A 23,130-nucleotide genomic window follows, 5' to 3' on the forward strand; every position below is an offset into this window, starting at 1 on the left:
ATTTGTACGGTGGTCTATTTTTTATTCGATTAACTTGCAAGCATCCAATTCATATGCGGTTTCAATAAATAGAAATTGAGTAGTGTCTGTCAAATTTTAGGGGATATTTGAAGATTTTTGCAATTAATTTCATAGGATATTTAGATATTCACTCATATTTTTTGGGTTCAATATACAAGTGTTATCCACAAGACCGACCCAAAATATTTCGAGATCCAAAGCAAATTAAAAGTGAGTCATTTGAAGGTAATTTTTTTAGTAAAACTAATATGTTTTCTTTTATTTAAAATGTGTTTTTTTACTTTTCAAAAGACAAAATTGTTTATTAAAATTTAGCTTCTTGAAAGCAAATAAATTTATATAATATAAAATTAAATTTCAATTGTCACCAATGATTTGAGGTCGTGCATATTAAAAAAATTAAAATAAATCATATTTTTATATTTATTTGTGTGATTAATGTGTTGTGGCTAGAAAACAACAATTTATAGATGATTAAAAACACTATTAAACAAAGTTTTTTTCTACAATATTTTATTTACTCAAAAGCTATTTTTTTTATGTATGTCTAAAAATACAAAAAATACATTAAGTGGGCACTCAAACCGGTAAACACACAAATCATTTCACACAATTGACTCAACTATTATGTCATTGATTATATTGTATCATTTCTCACCGTTAACTAATAATTAATCATTTCAAATAAATATTTTAGAAAAATATCTGATAAACCAAAAATTTGAGATCTTGTACAAAAAGGTCATGTTGCTCTTATACAAGATCGACACTAAATTTCTATGAAGAATTTGTGTAAATTTTCAATTTATCTTATTGTGGGACTAGTACTCACAAAGCCATGAGCCCATGACAAATTTTAAACAAGAGTTTGAATATTAAATGGTTTGAATTCTAACTCTATTCTTTAATAATGATTATTGAGAAATTTTTGCCACAAGCTCCATATTTAAAGGAGACCAAGTTTTTTTAGTAATACATGTATTATGTCAATATTTAGGGGGAAACACTTATTGATATATGTGCAATTTACGCGCATATATGTTCAAAGTGGTAATTGATATAATTTGTAATATTTTCGTAAAATAATAGAATATTACAAAATTTTATATGATTATTCAAAAAATATATACGTTATTTGGTACACAATAAAAGGATAATGCATACATATATATATATATATATATATATATATATATATATATATATATATATATATATATATATATATATATATATATATATATATATATATATATATATATATATATATATATATATATATATATATATTAGAAGTTAAAATTGACGATCACTTTAATGGCTAACATAGTATAATTTTCGCATGACCTGCATGACTTGAAAAATCATATTTAATACATAAATAATAAAAGATAGTTTATTGTTTTTGCTAAATATATTGTTGCTGTTGTGCATGTAGTTGGTGGTGTTTTAAAATGCATGACTTCAAGAAATTCCATCCAATTAAGATGGATAAGTGAGATGACCGGGATTCAAACCCCGTCCCCCTACATATATAAGGCAATATCCTACCAACTGACCTAAGTTCACGAACCGAGTGTTGTATTTAATTCATGAGATAAAGTCAATTATATATAATTTATATGATATTCAAAATTCACTTTTTAATTAATTTTTTTTATGCGTTAATTAATATTCATAATCCTTAAGTTTCTAAATTAAAAGTAAAATTCTCAATTTTAGAATTAAACTCAAAATTAAATATTCAATCAAGAGTATCCACGTTTTCGTTATTTTCTTTTTAGTTTTTGAGGGTGAGTTGTGTTATATGTTAGATGTTTGTATGCATAGACATCAATATTGGATAGCTAAAGTAGTTGAAAAGCTGTTTTTATAACGGTAATCAATATATTAATCTGTCTAATGGTTACCAAAGCTAAACAAGAAAAAGAAAAATAACAATTTTAAAAGCAACTTGTTACTTTGATATCTATCATAGTTCTAAACCAATTTAAGAACAACAATGCTAGGCTAATGTTTTATCTACATGATGAAAAATTATGAAACCAAACACTAATGTTTCATCTTTTTTGAGCATATTGCAGTCAGAAAGTTTGTTTAGACAAAGACACAAAGTGTTGTTCTTTTCAATTCTGAACATTTACTAGCAATAAGTAAATGGTCTAGAGGCACCTTGTTACAGTGTACCACTACCATATAATTGAACGTATATGCTAATAAATAATGGTGCAGTTTATATGGGAAGGGAGATTAATTTTCCCATGATGGGAAAACCAAATTCTACCATTGATATATTATTTAAGAGGAGTGCTAGCAACACACTCTTTAACAAACACACTCTAACATACTCTCTTTTATTGGTTAAAATTTATATGGGTCCCATAAAAATTATATGGGTCCACATTTTTTTATGGGACTCATGTGAATTTCAACCAATAAAAGAGAGTGTGTTGGAGTATGTTTGTTAAAGAGTGTGTTGCTAGCATTATTCTTGGTGAACATATAATACCACATTTTATATGAATGCTACATGCAATAGGATATTAATCATCATGATCATCAACTCTATCTAGTATACTTTGCTAATGTTTGTGATTGAAGATACTTGGGTAGTAACAATAACAATATAATTAAATCAACATAATCATATTGCACATCATCAACAAGTCATTAAGCACCTAATAGTATTAATTTATAAAAACTTGATATCTTTGGTAAAGAAAAATGTTCATATTTACTGTTAAAATTATACTTTACTTTAGCATTATAATTTATAAATGCTTGATTAAACTCTGTTAGTTAATAAATAATTCTTCTGTAAAGAAAAATAAATAAATAAATAATAGTGTGATAAATATATCAAGCTTAATTACTTAAGTCATTTTTTTAATGCACCTTGTATACACTATATTGTATTTATCTAGCATTTTGACTAACACCTCTACGTAATAGTATTAATTAGTGTCAATTTACATACTAAAAGAATTTTAAAATTATAAAAAAAAGAAAAGTGTTGTATATAGTAGTTACAGTATTTTTTTAAATTAATGTTACTCTTTTACCATAAAAAATAGAGTTAAATATATATTTCTTATTATAAATATTTCAATTTTTATTTTTAGTTTCTATAAAAAATTTTAACAAGTTTTGATCGGCCTCAAATATTTTTTGTCAAGATTTTTAGTCACTGCTTTTCAGTCATCTCATGCATATCATTAAAAAATTTGAATTTTTTTCAAGGGTATTTAGAACATTATCAAAATTCCTCTTGCAAAAATGTAATTTTTATTTTTAAACAAATGATGTATTACATATGAATTTTTAAGTTTTTTGCACTAAAAAATTCATAAGTAATTCGGTTAAAAAATTATAAATTTTTATAGAAGAGATTTTTATAATATTATGAATAAGAATACAAAAAACAATTTAAAAATTTGAAAGTATACAAGAGTTGATTAAAAGTAGAGATAAAATATTGTGAACCCACTTGGGTTGGGTCCTTGAAGTATGCTCCTCTCAAGGTCTCAAATTCGATTCCCTTTGGTTTCAATTTCGGTGGGCTAGCTAGTAGTCCATACAGAGAAAAAAAAAACTCTGGCTTTAAATGAGGTCCCCGCAAATGGACGGTGAGATTGATCCCCTCGAATTAGTCGGTCCTAGGGCCGGATACAGAGTTTTCAAAAAAAAAAAAAGAGTTAAAATATTGTGACAGAAAATATTTGAAGGATAAAATGTTGTTGAAATTTTTTATAAAGACTAAAAATGAAATTCAAAATATTTACAGAAATTAAAAATTTATTTAATCCTAAAAACAAATTATGTTAATATTTTTGGGGTATATTTTATGTTAATATTTATTTAATTCTTTTGGTGCATTTCATGTTAATATGAATGGGTATTTTTTTCAAAGAAAAAAAACTTAAACTTACAAAGAAACCGGTTATGACCTGCAATTAGAGGTTAAATGTCACTTTCCCACCATGGGAAAATTAGATGATGCACTCATCATAACCTGCACCATAAATAATATACTGCCATTTACTAGGTGCTTAATGACTTGTTGATGATGTGCAATATGATTATGTTGATTTAATTATATTGTTATTGTTACTACCCAAGTATCTTCAATCACAAACATTAGCAAAGTATACTAGATAGAGTTGATGATCATGATGATTAATATCCTATTGCATGTAGCATTCATATAAAATGTGGTATTATATGTTCACCAAGAATAATGCTAGCAACACACTCTTTAACAAACACACTCCAACACACTCTCTTTTATTGGTTGAAATTCACATGGGTCCCATAAAAAAATGTGGACCCATATAATTTTTATGGGACCCATATAAATTTTAACTAATAGAAGAGGATGTGTTAGAATGTGTTTGTTAAAGAGTGTGTTGCTAGCACTCCTCTGTTCACCAATTTTTATCTCCATGTTAAAATTTGTTTGTCTCTCATGAAACTTGCATTCTATACAATCTTTTGCTCAGCCAGAACCAGTGTTTACAAAAACATGTTTCCATATTTATAACTTCCCATTTGTTTTTCTATCTTAACTCTTCCATTAAAATAAGATTATGTCATTTGTGAAGAAAAGTATTCACTGATACACCAGTATTTTGATATGTTCACTGACTAAAACTTAACCATTGACAGACACAATTATAGTCTATAGATATACTTATCAAAACTTTGGGAGTTTCATCAAATGGTTATAACTTAACTTATAACAAACTTTGTTTCTTCTACTAGTATAACTTTAGAGTTATAAGATTCTTCAATTGTTCATTTGTCCTGCACACTCAACTGACTAATTAACTGCATTCACACAATTCATCAAGTGTTTTGACTCGTCAAAATTACGGAACTCAACATCACATGTCTCAAAGCGTTCTCACAATTAAGTATCTAGTAGAGAAGAAACATAAGGCAAATTACATGTAATATCCTTCAACTTTATCCCATTTGTCATGTCATCTTTGGTGCACTTTGTGGAGTAAACTATAAATCTAGCAAATTAATTTTGCATAACACGTGCAAAAACGTCATGTAATTCATAATTTCACACCATTAAAACATATTTAACATGTAATGATACCATCATTAAGTAAGAAATATGTTTAAGTGAAACTAATCAAATGTTTCCCCTCCTTCTACTACTTAGGCAAGTTTTCACTTAATTATGATATTATCTGAGGTTAAAATAAGTTTCAACAAGATTACAACAAATACAGTCCTATTTTAAAGTTCTTATTTACATGATCAATCAACCAAGCTTGCAACTTCGGATAATGTAATCTCTTCCTGTCCCGATAAGATTGACTTCTACAGTAGAATGCTTCAAATGTGTTTGACAAGAGAGCAACAATATCAGTTACATACCTATCTAGGCAAGAATCCAAAATTGGAAATGGCAATCTCAAAGGCGTTTAGTCTTTCTCCACGACCAAAACCATTGCGATCATAGGACGATATTTCATTTATGTTGAGATCAATACAGGCTTTGACAAGTGCCTCCCCAACACGTTGAGCAGCTTCCTGAATTCGTGCAACACCAAAACAGAAAAAATCCAAAGCCAAAGTATAATGAGCCAAAAGTTGTTTTCACTGTCTCGTTCAATATTTCTCTCAAAAATGAGGTGGACTACTTACAACAGTGGTACAAGGAGGATTTTCTCGGAACAATTTCTGCAGCGTGCTTCCATAGAATAAACACTTCTTATTTTGGTCATCTACAAGCATTGCATACAATTGCTTATCTGAGCAAAATACTGAAAGTCTTGGATGTGTTGATGTTCCATTAAACTGGAAAAAAAGTACATGATCAAATAATGGTATTAATAACAAATAGAGGAAAAATTTCATACTTAAAATGGGGTGCCATAAAATTGAGTAACTCAATAACTTAATGTTCCTTTATCAATGCAACAACAGCTTATCCACTGTAATATATATCATGTTGCGCAGCACTGTGAAGTTCCTATTTATCTGGATAGTGCGCGCGTATGTGATCTGGTTGATGAAGACGGCAGATGGAACTGGCAGATATTTCGGGACTGGATGCCAAGCCATATTCAAGGTAAAATAGCAGCAATTTTACTGCCTTCTGCTGTTAACGGTTGCGATGAACAAGCAGGTATTGGAGGCAATAATAAAGACTTTTCTGTTGCTGCTATGTATGAGCACATATGTGGTTTTGATCGACGAAATGCACAACTGATGTGGAAAAAAACATGGCAGTTGAATGTGACAGAACAAGTGCGTTGCTTTGTATGGTTACTAACATATAACAGATTACTTACGAATAGTCGGAAGAGTCGAATGGGACTTGGTCATGCTATGTGTAGCTATTGGGGGAATGTAGAGGAAACTAGCATACATGTATTGAGACTGTAATTTGGTGAATCAATTTTGGCTATAGGTTGTTCCATTGGAAGAGAGAAACACTTTCTTTATGGAGAACCTTGAACATTGGATATATTCAAATTTGAGCAAAGGTGCAAAAGGAAGAACTGGTAATGCATGGTGTGATTACTGGGCTACAGCATGTCATTGCCTCTGGATATGGAAGAATAAAGAAATTCATGATGTAATTCATGATGTTGAATTTACTAGACCAATGCAACCGATTCAGCATGTGTATAGAAGAGTGAATGATTACTACCAAGCAAGAAAAACAAACGGGCTGATGAGAATTAAAAATGATATACTTGCATATATTAGTTGGAAGCCCTCCATGTGGTAACTTTGTTAAACTTAACACTGATGGAACTTGTAAAGATCAAGGTAGAGCAGGATGTGGAGGAATTATTCGGGGAAGCCAAGGAGAGTGGTTGGGAGGTTTTGCTAGAGGATTGGGGAATTGTAGTGCTATTGTGGCAGAGTTGTGGGGAGTGGCTAAAGGATTGAGCTATGCGCGGCGGTTGGGTTTTACGGCGTCGAGCTTAATGTTGATTCTGTTGTTTTGGTTCAGGCGATCAAGACTGGAAGATTTAGTAGCTCGGTTGGATTACCTTTGGTGAAACACATTCGGCGAATGTTGGAATCGGATTGGGAGATCAAAATTGAGCATGCTTACAAATAATCAAACAAGTGTGCATACGCTTTGGCGAATATTGGTTGTCATTTAGATCGTGAAACCATATTTTATGATTCTTGTCCCATTCCAATTAAGGAGTTATTGTTAGCTGAATGAGTTGGGGATAACCACCCCTAGAATGATTTACGTGTAATTTTTTTCTTTTTGGGGTTTAGGCCCTCCCTATTATAAAAAAAATAAAATATATATATCGATATCTATAGCTAACTAAGAAAAGATGAGTGATATGCATCCATAGTAGTGCCAACAAATAAGCTAAATGATATTACAAACATGTAACTATAGAAAAATATATAATGTGAGTGCATAACAGCTTAACCAAGCAAAAGATACAGCAATTTGGTGATAATAAATGTAACAGGCAACAAACATATGTAACACGGACACATTAAATCGAAAGTGCACCTGTATCCAATATGTGTCGATGTCAGACACCGATACAACACCAACACATTAAATAACTTTCATTTTCTCAAATTATTACTGGTATCTACATATCAATGTAAGTATCATATCCGGTGTCGGTGATTCATATAGGTAGTAAACATTACTTAAACTAAGTGAAGATAAAACAAAAAATAACAATCAGAAGAACAAAATGTATTGCTCTAAGAAGTGTACCTTTTTCTGCATCTTTCTGTTTCGAATTTTAGCACTTTCTTTTCTAGCATTTGCCCTAGCTTTGATAATTAAAGGTTTCTTAATTAAACCTGCAAGAAATTCAAATTTCACAATAAGAAATATCAAAATTCACATTGAACACAATAATAACAACAACAAAAATCAAAGCAGAAAACAAATTAGGAAGATTTAAGTTCTGTTTAACTTACTTGTACTTTGGGGTTGAACGAAAATGAATGGTTTTGGGATGATTCCAAAGAAAGAAGAAGTTTTAAATTGAAGTAGTTGGAATGAATTCAACACTTGAACCATATTTTAAGATTCTCACAAGCACTGGAATCGCACCCAGGAAAACTTGCTGGATGATTTTCTCAATGGTTCCGGCGGCTGACGACCAACTCCGCCTACGTTTTCCGGCGGCCACTTGTTAAGTTCAGTACGACTCCGTCTAGATTCTGATACAGAGGGAAAGCCGCAAAGCTCTTTTTTTGTTTCAATAGATAAAGTGTTTAATTTTGTGATTTTTGTTTAATGAAATAGAGATTAATGGATAATCATAAATTATGATTATTTGTATCAATCTCAAATTAATTATTCCTCCGCATCATAGTTAGTTGGTATTGAATAAATTTTACACTCTTAGACCATTCATAATGGAGCACTCCATTTTTTAGTACTTAAATGGTCTCACATGGACACATCGTTAATTTATTATTTTTTTAATAATAGTACATAATAAGTACTCAACCCCTTCAATGGAGCATTTCTTAAAAAGTTCTAAAATGGGTCCCATCAATAATTTCACATCATTACAATATATTTAATTATCTATTTTATAATATAAATTGATTGAATTAATGATAAAATTACAAAATTAGTATGGACTATTTTTTTTATAATTCGAAAAAATAATTAAAATTCGAAATTTAATTTAAAATAATATTGCCAAATTTTAAGAATTACATAATTAAAAAATAATTTAAAATAATTAATAAAATGGTAATTTTGATAGGAGTAGAATCCTTCAATTTGGTTTTGATTATATGATAGGAATATTTATTTTTTTTTCCAACGGTAAAAAGAAACAAACAATGACTACCAACGTCTATATATGGTTGACTTTAAATTTTTATGCCAATTTAAAAGTTGTGATTTTTTTATTTTTTGAATATATTAAATAAAGTGGGTCCCATAAAAAGAAGAGAGAGAGAGTTAGAATTGGTACCTATTAAGTACTAAAATATGTTGTGCTCCAATGGTAGTACCTAATAAGTACCATGAGTACCTAATAGATACTACATCATTGAAGATGGTCTTAGTGCATATGGCAAATGCTAAACAGTGTGAATATAAATATGAAAATTTTATGTTGTAAATTGTGCATTTAATACCTTTAATAATATAAAATGTTATTCTCTCTTATCATTAACTTTATCATTTATTTTCTTTTTTAGTATGATTAACTAGTGTTCGGAGCCATTGTTTAGCATGACCCATAATTTAATGGTTTTTACTACTAACCTAAATATTGTGAATTTATTCATAGATTTATCCATTTTATTTTTGGTAATTTTGGTCTTTTTCTTTGTTGATAATAAAAAGGGACACACCCTTCTACCAAATAAAAAAAGGGACACACCCGAAGAAAAAAAGATTACACGATAACTAAATGAGAGGTAAAAATTTCGAATACATCAGTATGAAGAAACCGACAAAAAATTATCGAGCAAAATTCATAAAAATTTGCTCGATAATTCAACCTTTTAGCAAGTTTGAGACCCTTCCAACACTCACCATAACTCCACTACATATAATGAACCATATCCAATGTTTGAGAAATCTCAAGTCTCAACCATTCACCTTCGCTTTGTCGAATAACACCACCACAACGAATACAACTATCTTTTCGACACGAACCATCCACTCTTGCCAAAGTGAGCGAATTGCATGTAGAAATCCAAAGGGGCTTATAGTTTAATTGGTTGAAACGTACAACTCATAATGGTAATATTGTAGGTTCGAGCCCCACTAAACCTAGCACTCCATTCTCATCACCGTCGAAGTCCCCATATTTAATTTCACCCAACCAGCCAAATGAGATGTCCAATTCACTTGAGTTAAACTACGCTGAGGTTCATTAACAACAAGCTAGTGTTGCTTTTTCTATCAAATGATAATTCATAATTTTTTTCATAACATATATACTAGTACTGTGCTTGATGAGTTGGTCTTGCATACCGTTATAAATTGTTCTTTGTTTCGCAATATCCATATGCAGTAGCACGCCATAGCCAAACTACACCACTTCACCTCCAACTTCAAGCCAATATCATTTTCTAGATTGAAATTAATCTATTTGTTCAAAAAGTAAAAAAAATGTTTCCTTCATTCCCGAGCATGCAACTTAATGTTGCATACAACATTATGTGAATTTGAAGTTACATACTTCGGAATACCTTTTAAATGTGTCATCCTGCAACTTCAAATTTACATAGTGTTATATACACTCAAACCTATTTGATACGTATCACTATTATTTATTTCTTAAAATTCATGTAATGTTGTATACATATCACCAATAAAAGTTGAGTTTAATGGACATAAGCTGATGGAGTAAAAAAAACTTTACACACTCGACCAATAAAAATGCTTTAATATTCCATGTCATATAAAAAAAGTAGGGTTAAATAATTGTGATTGGTTGACAGTGTAAAATTATTTTACACCATATGTGAATATTATTTTTTTCTCATGAAAGTTTGGCATCACATTTTAAATGAAGAATTTAATTTATATAACTCATTTTAACTAAAAACAAAATTTAATTAACCAAAAAAAAAAAACAAAAAAAAACAAAAACCAAAACAAAAATTTAATCAAAATTAACCAATTCAATCAAAATTTAATTGTCACGCCGTAAAACCAAAAACACATTCTCACCATAAAAAACGTATAAGATTTATGGAGAACCAAGTAAATAAATTTCATTTTTTCCTTTTCTATTCACAAAATAAATTTAAAAAAAAAAATCATTTTCTTAATAAAAAAAAAAAAAAAGATAAGTATCAACGATGGCTTTGTTCTTGATATTTTCTGGAAAGTTATTTCTTGCATATCCAGAACGAGTCTACCGTAACTTCTTCACAACACTAGTTGACATATGGGAATCAAGCAAAAACACATTTCGAATTCAGCCACTATATTCCAGTGTTCTACCCAAAATATATTTTGACCGAATGTTCCGGCAAAAAATATACTTATCATGTAACGGAGATTATATTATATAATACTATTTGAGTAATATTATACTATTAAATAATGACGTTTTATTAGTTTAATCATTAGAAATTTTATCGTTAAAATGGATAAATAGAATGTCCGAAATTCGAACTTCGGTCCCTATATACAAAATGTGATGTCCTTACAAACTGAGATATGTTCACGAGAACATTGTTAAATAATGTTTTAACGAATAGAAATTTTATAAAATTTATAATTGGATTAAAATTTTATATTGTATTAGAATATTTATGCATAATTTTAAAAAAATTTAAAATTATTCAATATATCATTGAGAGTCATCAAGATTAATGATGTTTAATAAAAATACATAAACTTTTAAGAGCGAGTAAGTCCATTTGTAACAGACAAATACAAACCAATTGAAGTTACCTTTATGAATATGTTGTTTGTTGATGAAAATGTGATGAACTATCTTGATATTACTTCTCACGTATTCACAAATTCTCTATTGATGTTTTTATTTTTATTTTTTATTATTGACTTTTTTCCTTTTTTTTTTCTTTGATTATCCAGTGCGATAAAATTCACGCTACTGTAAGAAAGGGTTTTCTCATGATATATGTTGTCATTTCAAGAGTTACATCAATTAATGAGTTAAAAATATTGTTAACCAATGATAATAAAGATACTAATGTAACTTCAAATGTAGTGTATAGAGAAGTTTTTCGAAATGTATAAACACATTTTTTATATCTATATTATTATTATTATTATCATTATTATAATTATAATTTTGATAATGATAATACTTATTATTTTAATTTATACAAATAATTTTTCAACATTATAATATAAAATAGCACATAACACCGGTGCATCGCAGGGTAAGGGTCTAGTTATATTTTAAGAAGCAAAAAGTAAGAGATATGGGTGAAAAAATAATAACAAATACGAGTACACCCAATAAATTGTATTAATGCTTAAAAAAAATTATTAAAATAATTTGCCAAAAAAGTAGAAATTTATATTTATGGTAAAAACTAAAAAGACAGAGTATAAGAAAAGAAAATATCCTTTGTAATTGTAAAAGAAAAAAAAAATCCAACTCATACACACATTATTAGTACTAAATCATTGTTTAGATTAAATATCTTGCTGTAAAAAAAGGATTGGCAATTGAAATTAGATAAACATGATCAATATTCCCTAAAATATCGCATTTACAATGTTCCAGATCCTTCCACAACCTTCTTAGTCTGTTTTTTTTTTCACGCTTTATTTATTCATCAATTTTTTCACTTTTTTTCTTCATTCCAAATACAACATTTTCCACCTCTTCTCAAATCATTCTAATCAATCTTTTTCTTTTTCACTTCAAGTTTCTGATTCATGGCTTCTGAAGCTGAAATTTCTGAACTTTCATCTCTTTTTGAAAGAATGATCAGTAACAGAGACATGTCTCTGTTTTTACCCTTCATCTTTGGTCTTTCAGAATCTTCATCAATTTCAAGAAACAACAACGACCCAGATCAAGAATCTGAGAGTAACGATGATTCCAACCGTCAAAGAATAATCTTGGTGAATCCCTTAACACAACGTATGATTGTGATTGAAGGAGTTTCAAGTCTTGAAGGTTTGTTAAATCAAGTTGGGAGTAGCAAGAATGGTCAACCACCAGCTTCAAAGGAGTCAATTGAAGCTATGGAGAAAGTTGAAATTGGAGAAGGTGATGTTGGTAGTGAGTGTGTTGTTTGTTTGGAGGAATTTGAGGTTGGTAGGGTTGTTAAAGAGATGCCTTGTAAACATAGGTTTCATGGTGATTGTATTGAGAAGTGGTTAGGGCTTCATGGGTCTTGTCCTGTTTGTAGGTATCAAATGCCTGTTGATGAGAAAGGTGATGGAAACAAAAGTGATGGAGAAGAAGAAGGTGGAGAGAGAAGAAGGGTTGGTGGTGGTGGCAATGGTACTAATGGTAATGGTGGTGGTGAAGTTTGGGTTAGTTTTTCTCTTAATAGGAGGAGTAGGGAAAATCAAGATCAAAATCAAAATCAAGCTACTTCTGGTGATGATGATGCTGAGGTTGAGAATTAATTTAGGTTTTTGTTTTGTTAGGGTTTTGCTTTTCAATTTGTTGAATGATATGTATAGGCTCAAATGCACAAAAGTGTTCTTATATGTGGTAATAAATAATGATTTTTTTGATTTTTTTTTATTCCAATTCTTTTTTTGAATGCGATGTTATTATGTTAATACTATGAATCATGAAGGTATTCTCATTTCTTGGTTCAAATTTAAAGTTAATTTTGACAAATTTGAAAATTGGAATGAAAAAAATTTACAATGTAAAATAAAAGTAGAGAATTTTGTTTCTTCACACACCGATTTTGCATACATGTAGTCCGTTTTCTCGGAAGGAAAGAAAGTGGGAAGGATGAAAACCACGAAAACATGAAAACCGAGTAATGATCTTAAACTAAATCTTAGTTCAAGTTCATTCATCGATTTCTGTGTTTTCCTTTCTTGCCACTCTCTTTTCTTCTGAGCAAGTTCGTACTATGTGTTATCTTTTTTGACATTCAAACCAGAATCTGTTTCCCTTTCTTGGAGAATCTTGAGTCCTTGATACCTTCCTAGCATCAAAAGTGTCGCCATAGGATTTGTACCTGGTGACTCTGAAAAAGTTGAACCATCCAATACCTTTAATCCCTTTATACCATGAACTTTATAGTGCTTATCAACAACTGATCCAACATTGCAGCCACCATGATAGTGATAGATAGTTCTAACATTTTTCTTGCAAAACTTTTTCAAGTCAAACTCAGTAGAAGCCAATTTGTTTTGCTGTGACTCACCAAGGAAAAATGCAATAGACTTAGACCTAGCAATTTTGTTAAGTAGTTTTGTCATTTTCACACATTGTTCCATATCATTTTCATTTTCTAGATAGTTGAATTTCACAGAAGGGTTAAGCCTTGGATCAGTGTTGTTAAGTTCAAGATACCCTTTTGAAAAAGGCATAGCTATCTTTGCAGCAATGTTAACCCTTGATTCATTGATACTTAGTGGAAGTATTGATGCTTCAATTATGATTTTGAAGTCTTCTGTTATGCCTGCAATTTGTGGTGGATCAGGAAGTCTATTTTCTGGCTTTGAATCAACTAAGATTGCTATGCAAGGATTGTCTTGCATTCCTTGACCAATCTCTTTCATTTCATGAACTAGTGGAATGTTGAAGCTTCTCAATTGTTGTTTTGGTCCTATGCCACTTAGTAGTAAAAGCTGAGGGCTACCTAGTGCACCTGCTGATAATATTACATCACCCTTTGAAGTTGAATTGTTTGGTTTCTTGATGTAGGCTTCATAGGTTTCATCTAAACTTCCATTACTCTTGATGAACTTGATACCCTTGGCACTGGTTTCATTCTTTTCACCTATACAGTATTTAAGTGGTTAAAGTTCAAGAATGAATGAATACTCAATTGTAAACTGAAAAATGTCAATGCTACTAATTCGAGGTTTTAAATCGTGGTTGTGTTGCAGTCATGATTTATGAAGCATCAACATACACAAATATTGAATATGACACTGACAATGACACGTTGGCACTAGCAGTGAACTGAAAAGAACAAAATAATTGAATGTAACTACAGGTGTTAGTGTGGTGTTAAACACTGACACATGTTGGACTCTGGACATGCTTTAAATATGAAGCCACTGTTATATAGGTCACTAGATATTGTAGCCAAAATAATAATTGCGGCCTACGGTCGCAATTGCATCGCATTCCCGATAGGATCCCTAAAATTGTGAATGATAAATGCCACAATTATGGTTGAAATGCAGTAGCAGGAACATAAAAAATCTTGACAGCTCAACAATTGCATAAAAACATTACACTTATTACAAGTAGCTATAAGAAAGGTCTTAGTTTTTTTCTTCTTACCATTGTGATGAAAGATGATACTCTTAACTGTGGCATTCACAAGTACTATGAGGTTCTTTGGATTTCCAGCCTCTAAAAGATCAGCTGAAGTATGTCTCTTTCCAAATCCATCAAACACACTCCCAGAAATTTTTGTTCCTTTGACATGTTCCAAGTTATAACCATTGTAAGGTAAAATTCCTGTTTCAAGAAGACTAAATTCAGCAACAGATTGCCATGGTGTGAGAAAAAATGGAGGAAAAACAACTTTTGATTCCACCCATTCATAAGCTTCTTTAACTAATTTCTCATCCCAACCAACTTTTTCAACATATTCATCACTTGCTCTACTATAAAATCCACCATTTATAGCTGATGATCCACCAAGAACTCTTCCTCTTACATTGCTAACACCATCTTGTGAGGTGAATCTTTGTGCAACTGAATTATGGTTGTTTTCTTTTTGAATCAATGGAAAACCATAGTATCTTCTATCAATCACTAAAGGATTTCCATAAGGTGAACCACCTCTTTCTATCAAGAGTACAGAAAATTTCTCTGATAATGTAGCTGCTAAAGGACAGCCACATGTTCCTCCTCCAATTATGATGTAGTCATATGATTTGCCTGCTACTTCCTTAACATCTGAAGTCATGTGCCATTGTCTATTACCTACATAGTGGAAATGAAATCAAAAGTCAAAACCATGTTTCAAGCTTATATGGAAACCAAACGTCTCCCAGGCGTAGCTCAAGTGGTTGAACTCAGACATCCGAAGTTTGAGAAAGAATGTTATGACTTATGAAGCATGACATATGCATGAACATCGAACGCAATATTGACGTTGATAAGTATACACCGGAAATAAGGAAATAATTTAATAAAATGAAAGTAATTGTGTGGAACCACTTGTGTGTCGTGTCGATTTCAGATACTAACATGTGTCGGACACATATGCCCAACAATCTGAAGTGTCGATTTTACATGGAAAGGACGTCTAGGATTTAAACCTTGACTACTAACATAATAGACTGATAATAATTTAAGATGAATGCAATTGAATGTAACCATATGTGTTAGTGTTGTATCAGTTTCAGATACTAACATGTGTTGGACACTGGACATGCCAACAATCTGAAGTGTCGATACTACATGAAAATGACGTCTAGGATTCAAATCCTGACTACTAAAATAATAGACCAACTACTAAGTACTTCATTTTTCTATTAAAAATAAAACAAAAGAAAGCTAGCATACCTTGAGGTTCTGAAGGGAAAGAGAAACCAAAATTTGCAAGTATGAAAAACAAAACTAATATTGTAAGAGGCTTATGAACATGTTTGATTTGTGGAAGTTCCATATCTAGTATTACAACTAGTTAATGCATTTGATTTGTGTGTAGAGGAAATGCATGATTTTATTTGCTAATGTGGGCTATGTTTGAGGAAGTGCATGATTTTATTTGCTAATGTGGGCAATGTTAATTATTAATATTTTTTTCTAGGTGGTGAAATTATATGATTAAAGTTTGTATCATCAAGTATATTCAGAAAATGCGCATGGTTTTAGGAAATCATTCATTGTTGTTTTGTTGGAGACAACCACTGTCCGTTAAAGGGTATGATGTTTTCTTTAACCTTGAATTTCATAGGTGGTTGTGTTTAAAATAGTGTTTGATTTTGATGATCAAGTCTTAATAATTACACCAAATTAATATAAGCTATATTCCTTGAGTACATTTTTAATCTTCAAAGTTTCACTTTCTTAGTAAGTTCATGTGTACCTTTATTTGATAAAAAGATAAGTGAAAATGATTAGAATGTATGTGCCATGGTCAACATGCTATTGGCATAATAACTGCATATAGGTGAGAATTGATTTGCAATGGAATTATGATTTGGTTGAAACGTCTTTCACATTCAAGGTAGGGACTAGGATATTGAGCAAGATGTATATTAAATTAAATTAAATTATTGTAATAGTACTTTATCTTCCGTATTGTTTAACTATCAAAAAATATCTTCTGATATAGTTGGAGAGATTCTGAGAGATACGGGTAAAAGGGAGTGGATTGTCTTCAGTGAGTGTCCCTCCGGTGAGATTCTGATCCTCCAATAAAATAATTAAAAAATATAAAAAGAAGAGAGAGGAAAATTGAATGACCTTGATTGAAACTGGAGAAAATCCAGTGAATAATACACCGGAGACAATCCACTTCACGGGTAAAAGGACAAATACTTTAAATTATACCAATAGTAAGTGGGTGCCGTTAACAAATTCAAATATGAGGGACCATAATCAGCAGCAAGAGATTCAGAAGAAAAAATTGAGCAGATTTTACCTTCTACCCCCTAATTTATAGTTCATACCCCCAAAGTCATAAACTTAACTTTTTTTGTTTGTTTTTTTTTTTTTTTTTATAAAATAAACTTAACTTGCATATGATATGTTTTGAAGGGATTGATGAGAGCTTTGAGATAAGCCGTCTACGGTAAAAAAAAAAAAGTTTTCGAGAATTCTCTTATTCCCACAAGTTTGTGATTGTCGGAACACATTTATATTCCGACAAAATCAAAATTTGTTACATTTGTTAGAACAATTTTTCTTTTTAAAAGACTTTTGTTACTTCATCAAACTCAAATTCAATTTTGTTAAAACTTATTTTTATTTTGGAATATTGAAATTTTGAATTTATCGAATGTGTTCTGAAAATTTTTAAAAATTGTATTTCAGAACAGTTCTTTTAAACAAAAACATGTTATTCTAACAAACTCAAATTCAATTCTTAGAACCTACTTATATTCCTCTTAACTTAAATTTTGAATTTGTCAAAAGTAACGACCAAAATTGTGTGAAAATAATTTCTGATTTGTTTATTAGGTTGAAGAGTAATTTAGGAAGTAAACTTATATGGACCATGGTGCGTAGGGTAGGAGGTAAAATTTCCAAAAAGTGAGGGTGGGAGAGGTGTGTCATGTGCCTCACAACATGTCCATATGTGTATTATGAACTTTCTTGATGACAATGAATTGAATAAGATAAAGGGAAGGATGACATGTTTTTAAACTAATTAGTGTAAACTAATTGAGACCTATAATTGCACGGTTGAAGTATTGTTGATTTGTTTTGTTGAGTTTGTTATATACTATATGTAATTAATTCACAATGTAATTATGTAAGGAAATTATCATATCAACTTGTATTTATTGTTCGTTTGCATTTTAAATATTGCACTTTAGAAACTAGAAAGGTTGATGTATAATATAAACTGATACCACCCGGTTGAATAATTTCAGTCATGCAATTGCTTTTAGAGATTTTCATGTGCATGTTTTATATTTGTGATTTGAGAGGTTGTGAAGGTGGATTGAACAAAAGAGAATATATGTACTTGAGTTGTTTGTTGATTGTCCGGTGAGTAGCCCAACAGATGGAGGTGTACCACTCCGGTATGATTTACACTATCCGAAAATATTTTCTATTGGGATTTGTCAATCGAAAGATATCTTTCAATGGATGGAGAAAATTTTTGAGCAAATCAAGAAGGAAGAAGAGTAATACTCGTTTTTACGAAAGAATTTAGGCCTTCAATTTTTTTACGAGCTTAAATCGTCCCAACTTATTTTGAAGTCACACATTATTGATGTTTCTTGAATATTGAGGCCTATAAATTAAAGTTTAGCACCAAATTTTTTTTGTCAAATCCGCATGGTTGTACTCATCATTCATTCTTTTTTTATAGGTCATAGGTTTCTTTCTTCCCATAAGATAAGATGGCTCAAGTAGGTCTATCTAATTAAGACCAAAATAACTTTTCATAATGTTAACTAATGTGCCTAACCCAACAATCGTGTAGTTACATTGAAGTAAAAAGGGGATCAAAGTGGAATCATGATCATGGTTAGATATTACCAACTCAAATTTTGGTATGGCCTTAAAGATTTAAAGAATGATCATAATTAAAAATTTTCATTTTGCACTGCGCCGTTATTGTTTTCTCACGCGCCTTGCTAATTTATCAAAATACCCTACTCACATCCTCGAAAGAAAACATGTGTTGTACCCTATAAGACGAAAGTTGATGAAATTGAATCACACTTTGTCACAATTTCCTTCCCTCAGGGTCGGCTTTTGGGAGTCGAGTTCCCACTTTTGTAGGTCAAATTACCAATATGAAGGTCGGAAAAAGTCTCATTTGTGTTCCAAATATCTCGATTAGTCATAATGTTTTAACTGATAATGGCCCCAAAAGTTTCTCATTGATGAGAACATTATACAAATCGACGATGGATTATGTGACCGTTTAAAATAACCAAAAACAAAATAAAATAATTGAGAGAAGAGAAAAAAAGGAAATGAGAGGATGAGTGATGAAAATTGAACTTGAGGTTTCAATTATAGACTTCAACGAGGCGTATGATTGGTTGAAAATGTGTCACAGTCTCTTCGGTGGCCAATTAGAATTGGCTACCGTCCATTGGCCACTGTCCAAGACCATTTGACTGTTACCACCGTCCAAAAATCTTACAACTGATCACATTCTCATTTTAGAATGCGAACTCTGTTCGAACGGTATGATGCAAGTTTTTTCGGATTTTACATTTTTATAACGTTCGCACTCTGAAAAACAATGGAACATTTTTAAAAAATGAGAGGGCACACGAGAAAGCTGAGTCACATAAACAAATCTCCTAATAATTAAACTAGTAGATACCCCTTATCATGTTGTTCAGCTAATGTTTGTTACTCTATGACCCAATTTCAGCACCAAGATGTTGAAATAAGAAATTAATCAAGGTGGGAGAGTAGTTATGCCATACCATATAATAATAATAGTGTACAAGTACCTATTTTTAATGACCAGTTATAGAGTCAAATTTTTCTTTTCCTTACAATAAAATAAGATATACATACTATATAAAAATATTTCTCTTCTAATAATGATAATTTGCTGCATACTTTCATGTAATGTAGACTAAAAGTTATAAACCATCTTCATGGTTCACAAAAGTTTAAACTGCAATTTAAGTCTAATAGTAATGTTTTTGAGCTTGTTGATTCCATATCATTCTGACATTGACTATTCAAGTCAAACATTTCTTCTGACATAGCTTTCTTCAACTTGTTGCCACATCTTTTCCTGTATGAAGATTCCTCAACATAGCCACTATCAAATTTAGTTTCAGCATTTCTCTTTTTCCCATTAGCTTCATCAGACGAATCATCAATACGATCCACAGACACAGACATCAGACGCGACACTGATTTCTCTTCTTTTCTTTCCGAGCTTTCAGAAGATGTCAAAGAACTTTCTAGTGAACACATAGTTTCATTATTCTGTTTCCTCTTACCACAGTTTAAGCTTATTTCTCTTGTTTCTGTTAGTTCTGAGATTGGTGAACTTGGACATGCATTGTTGACCATGGTGACCAATTGAGAGAGTTCATCTTTTGTGAGTCTTATACCAATTGGAGAAGAATTGTGTCCACAAAGTGCTTCTTGTGCCTTCGTTAGTACCGATTGTAAATACTTTCCTTGAGCTTCGATTCGACGCTGCAAATGTTTCTGCACCTGAATCCACCATTCAAATTTATTAGCATTCCCTTATTCATCATTTAGAATTTAGATTAAATCAACTTTTAGTACTACTTTAAGTTGGAAGTGAGTTTGGCGAAATCATAATGGCATTGTGATTTTGTTGAAAACTCAGTCAAAATCACAATGAGACACTGATTCTGCAAAACTCATTGTCGATTGAAAGTTATCACATCATTTATGCTATACCTCAATTTGTTCATAAAGTTTCTTCTCTACTTCCATTTGCATTTCTAGAGCTTGAGCTATCTCCAAGTTTCTATCATAAACAGAATTTGACAATAAAATCTCTAGGTAATGCCATTTCCATCTAAAATTCTTTTACCTAAAAATAAAGTTTCTAAAAAAATAAATCAAATAAGTTTCTAATTATTACTCAGTGATTTGACTTTGGTCCCCAAGACTGATTTCTCTGCTACAATGATCATCATTACTCTTGGTTTCTGTGTAATCTGCAGCACAAGAATAATCAATGCTATGCCAAATGATAAAGTTATCAATCATGCTATTTGGATTCCCTGCTGTAACAGAAGTACGCATTTACATACCATAAACAATCTTTGTTGTTATTTTAAGATCAAATGACTCAGATTACACAAGAACAAAACCAATTTTATACGGCTCCGTTATTTTGAGATCAGACAACTTAGATTACAAAATAAAAGTAATAAAACAATGTTAAAATATCTCGGCTGTTATTTTGAGATTAAACGGCCGAGATTGAAAACTACCCAACACAGTTACTATATAACAAATCTATTTCCCTACAAGTCACCTTGTTGTTTGTTGTCAGAACAGGTTTCTAGCTGTTGGCTTTTCCCATGTCGATATTTCTATAATCAGAAAAAAATAAAAATGAAAGTCACAAGTCACAGCTTCTGAAATTGGATTTCATTTAACAAAGAATAACCAAAAAAATTATAATATAATTACAAAAGGGGAATGCCTGTAAATGGCTCTTGAGATGGTACAAAGTAAGTCCTGGAATTTCCATCACCCTCATTATACTCTTTGGTGTTGCTTCTGTCACATACAATATTAATATCAACTAATATATGGTTTGAAGTGTAATAAACTACTAATAATATCAAAATAGTAAGGTTATTATTGAGATTGTTTAATACTTACTATCTGCACCTCCAAGTTGATTGATTGCATCAATGAATCTTTGGTGAAGATCATGAGTCCATTTGAGTCTTGGTTTTGAATCAGTTGATAGAACAAAATGCATACTTCGATTCTTCATATTTTGATCCTATTTGGATTTGCATTCAATATATCAAAGATAATGTATAGTTCTTTTTATAACACTTAGTTGTTGTAATGTTGTATGATCTCACTTCATATCATGAAACATTAGTGGGGTTATGTTGGAGGAATATATGCCATTAGCCATTTCATACCTACTTTTCTTTTTTCTTTTTAAAAATGGAAAAATAAAAGGGAAATTCGACGGTACACATCTTATTTAAATATATACTGGTCCACTGCTAAGGTGGATAATTCAGATAGATTCACAAATAGTATTTATTAATTTTTCAATCTATCAGAATTATCTACATTAGCAGTATACAATAGTATACCAATACATATTCAAATAAAATGTGTACCGAAGATTTCCACAAAATTAAATTCCTTCTACACTTTTTTCTTTGACTTAAATGGGGTGAAGAGAATCTATGATGTAGCAATAAGAGAAAAAGTAATACAGCTCAATTTTGAGTCTTAAAAGGAGAGAAAAAGAAGGAAAGTGTGTAGTTTGTTTTTATTTTCTTGTTTTCCCACTTTACTCAATATGTTTGGTTGATTCCATAATGAATTTAGATAGGCCCACCATAATGAATAATAGGGTACTACTTTCTTGATGGCTTGAGAATTGAGATGCTTTCAGGAGAAAATAATGATGGAAATTTGTTATGAATATTTTTATCTAGTGATTGAAAGTAAAAACTAAACAATATATATGTTGTTTGGAGAGTTTAGGTAGCACCTAGAACAAAATTGGACTAATTACCAAGGTCCATAATGTCACATCACTTTGAATGTAAGCTATTTATTTTTCATTCTAATAGTACAATTTAACTCATGATCAATTTAGGGATATGAATTTGCCGCAGTAAAAATAGCACGCACTAACACAAAAGCTTATAGACAATTTTACTTCTTAACACATCTTCAAGCCCCTATAAATAGGCAAACATGAATGTAAAGAATCGAAATCTTTGATATGTAATGTCAATAACATTTAAGATATCAACATACAACGCCACTTCTCCTACAATAAGTTAATTACTGATGTACGTCTATTGTCTCTTGTTGCTAACACCTACTATGTGCCCTTGGAGAAATGAGTCATATATTTTTATTTAAGACTATTGTTGGCCAATATGTGAAACTATAATCACTTAAGCTTGAACTATTTACACAATCTTTCTTTCAAATGTGAACTCTGATTTTTTTTTCTTCCAAGAGAGATGTGTTTGTTTGTGATGTAATTGGCAGATTCCTTTTGTTCCATATATAGGGCAAGGCATCAAAGAATCTAGGACAAGATTTAGGCCCTTGAGCCTTAATGTTACAGTAAAAATAGTAATATAGACAAGACAGAAAACTACTAAGC

At 30.8% G+C, this 23,130-nt stretch overlaps 4 protein-coding genes across 5 annotated transcripts; 1 reads left to right on the forward strand and 3 right to left on the reverse strand.

Annotated features, from left to right (window-relative positions):
- Positions 1 to 5,065: 5,065 nt before the first annotated feature.
- Positions 5,066 to 8,388, reverse strand: LOC123905029 (50S ribosomal protein L18). The gene is made up of 4 exons (XM_045954650.1): positions 7,960 to 8,388; positions 7,751 to 7,839; positions 5,683 to 5,835; positions 5,066 to 5,568 (listed from the first exon to the last, which is right to left on the reverse strand). The coding sequence occupies exons 1-4, from the start codon at positions 8,060 to 8,062 to the stop codon at positions 5,413 to 5,415; spliced, it is 501 nt and encodes a 166-aa protein (XP_045810606.1). The 5' UTR covers positions 8,063 to 8,388; the 3' UTR covers positions 5,066 to 5,412.
- A 3,893-nt stretch (positions 8,389 to 12,281) lies between these two features.
- On the forward strand, positions 12,282 to 13,195 carry LOC123905032 (E3 ubiquitin-protein ligase MPSR1-like). The gene has a single exon (XM_045954654.1). The coding sequence runs from the start codon at positions 12,383 to 12,385 to the stop codon at positions 13,082 to 13,084; it is 702 nt and encodes a 233-aa protein (XP_045810610.1). The 5' UTR covers positions 12,282 to 12,382; the 3' UTR covers positions 13,085 to 13,195.
- A 141-nt stretch (positions 13,196 to 13,336) lies between these two features.
- On the reverse strand, positions 13,337 to 16,409 carry LOC123905030 (protein HOTHEAD-like). The gene is made up of 3 exons (XM_045954651.1): positions 16,173 to 16,409; positions 14,937 to 15,587; positions 13,337 to 14,424 (listed from the first exon to the last, which is right to left on the reverse strand). The coding sequence occupies exons 1-3, from the start codon at positions 16,273 to 16,275 to the stop codon at positions 13,547 to 13,549; spliced, it is 1,632 nt and encodes a 543-aa protein (XP_045810607.1). The 5' UTR covers positions 16,276 to 16,409; the 3' UTR covers positions 13,337 to 13,546.
- A 3,447-nt stretch (positions 16,410 to 19,856) lies between these two features.
- LOC123905031 (myb family transcription factor PHL8-like) lies at positions 19,857 to 21,899 on the reverse strand. 2 transcript variants are annotated; one of them, XM_045954652.1, is made up of 6 exons: positions 21,639 to 21,899; positions 21,457 to 21,533; positions 21,286 to 21,343; positions 20,887 to 20,962; positions 20,700 to 20,769; positions 19,857 to 20,486 (listed from the first exon to the last, which is right to left on the reverse strand). In XM_045954652.1, exons 1-6 carry the CDS (start codon positions 21,754 to 21,756, stop codon positions 19,911 to 19,913), a joined length of 975 nt encoding a protein of 324 aa, XP_045810608.1. In that variant the 5' UTR covers positions 21,757 to 21,899; the 3' UTR covers positions 19,857 to 19,910. The 2 variants fall into 2 exon arrangements, with proteins under 2 accessions (XP_045810608.1, XP_045810609.1); XM_045954653.1 differs by having other exon boundaries at positions 21,457 to 21,530; positions 21,639 to 21,864.
- Positions 21,900 to 23,130: the final 1,231 nt, after the last annotated feature.

This window comes from Trifolium pratense, linkage group LG2 (assembly GCF_020283565.1).
Source record: "Trifolium pratense cultivar HEN17-A07 linkage group LG2, ARS_RC_1.1, whole genome shotgun sequence".
In the NCBI taxonomy this organism is placed as follows: Eukaryota; Viridiplantae; Streptophyta; class Magnoliopsida; order Fabales; family Fabaceae; genus Trifolium; species Trifolium pratense.

Excerpts from the sequence above, each read along its gene's own strand:
- LOC123905030 (XM_045954651.1), bottom strand. The coding sequence starts at position 16,275 with ATGGAACTTCCACAAATCAAACATGTTCATAAGCCTCTTACAATATTA. Across the intron at positions 15,588-16,172 it reads TTTCCCTTCAGAACCTCAAG|GTAATAGACAATGGCACATG; the intron begins GTATGCTAGCTT and ends TCCACTATGTAG. Across the intron at positions 14,425-14,936 it reads TATCATCTTTCATCACAATG|GTGAAAAGAATGAAACCAGT; the intron begins GTAAGAAGAAAA and ends AATACTGTATAG.
- LOC123905031 (XM_045954652.1), bottom strand. The coding sequence starts at position 21,756 with ATGAAGAATCGAAGTATGCATTTTGTTCTATCAACTGATTCAAAACCA. Across the intron at positions 20,963-21,285 it reads TTCTGACAACAAACAACAAG|ATTACACAGAAACCAAGAGT; the intron begins GTGACTTGTAGG and ends CTTGTGCTGCAG. Across the intron at positions 20,770-20,886 it reads GACCAAAGTCAAATCACTGA|AAACTTGGAGATAGCTCAAG; the intron begins GTAATAATTAGA and ends TGTTTATGATAG.
- LOC123905029 (XM_045954650.1), bottom strand. The coding sequence starts at position 8,062 with ATGGTTCAAGTGTTGAATTCATTCCAACTACTTCAATTTAAAACTTCT. Across the intron at positions 7,840-7,959 it reads CGTTCAACCCCAAAGTACAA|GTTTAATTAAGAAACCTTTA; the intron begins GTAAGTTAAACA and ends AATTTCTTGCAG. Across the intron at positions 5,836-7,750 it reads ACAGAAAGATGCAGAAAAAG|TTTAATGGAACATCAACACA; the intron begins GTACACTTCTTA and ends CTTTTTTTCCAG.
- LOC123905032 (XM_045954654.1), top strand. The coding sequence starts at position 12,383 with ATGGCTTCTGAAGCTGAAATTTCTGAACTTTCATCTCTTTTTGAAAGA.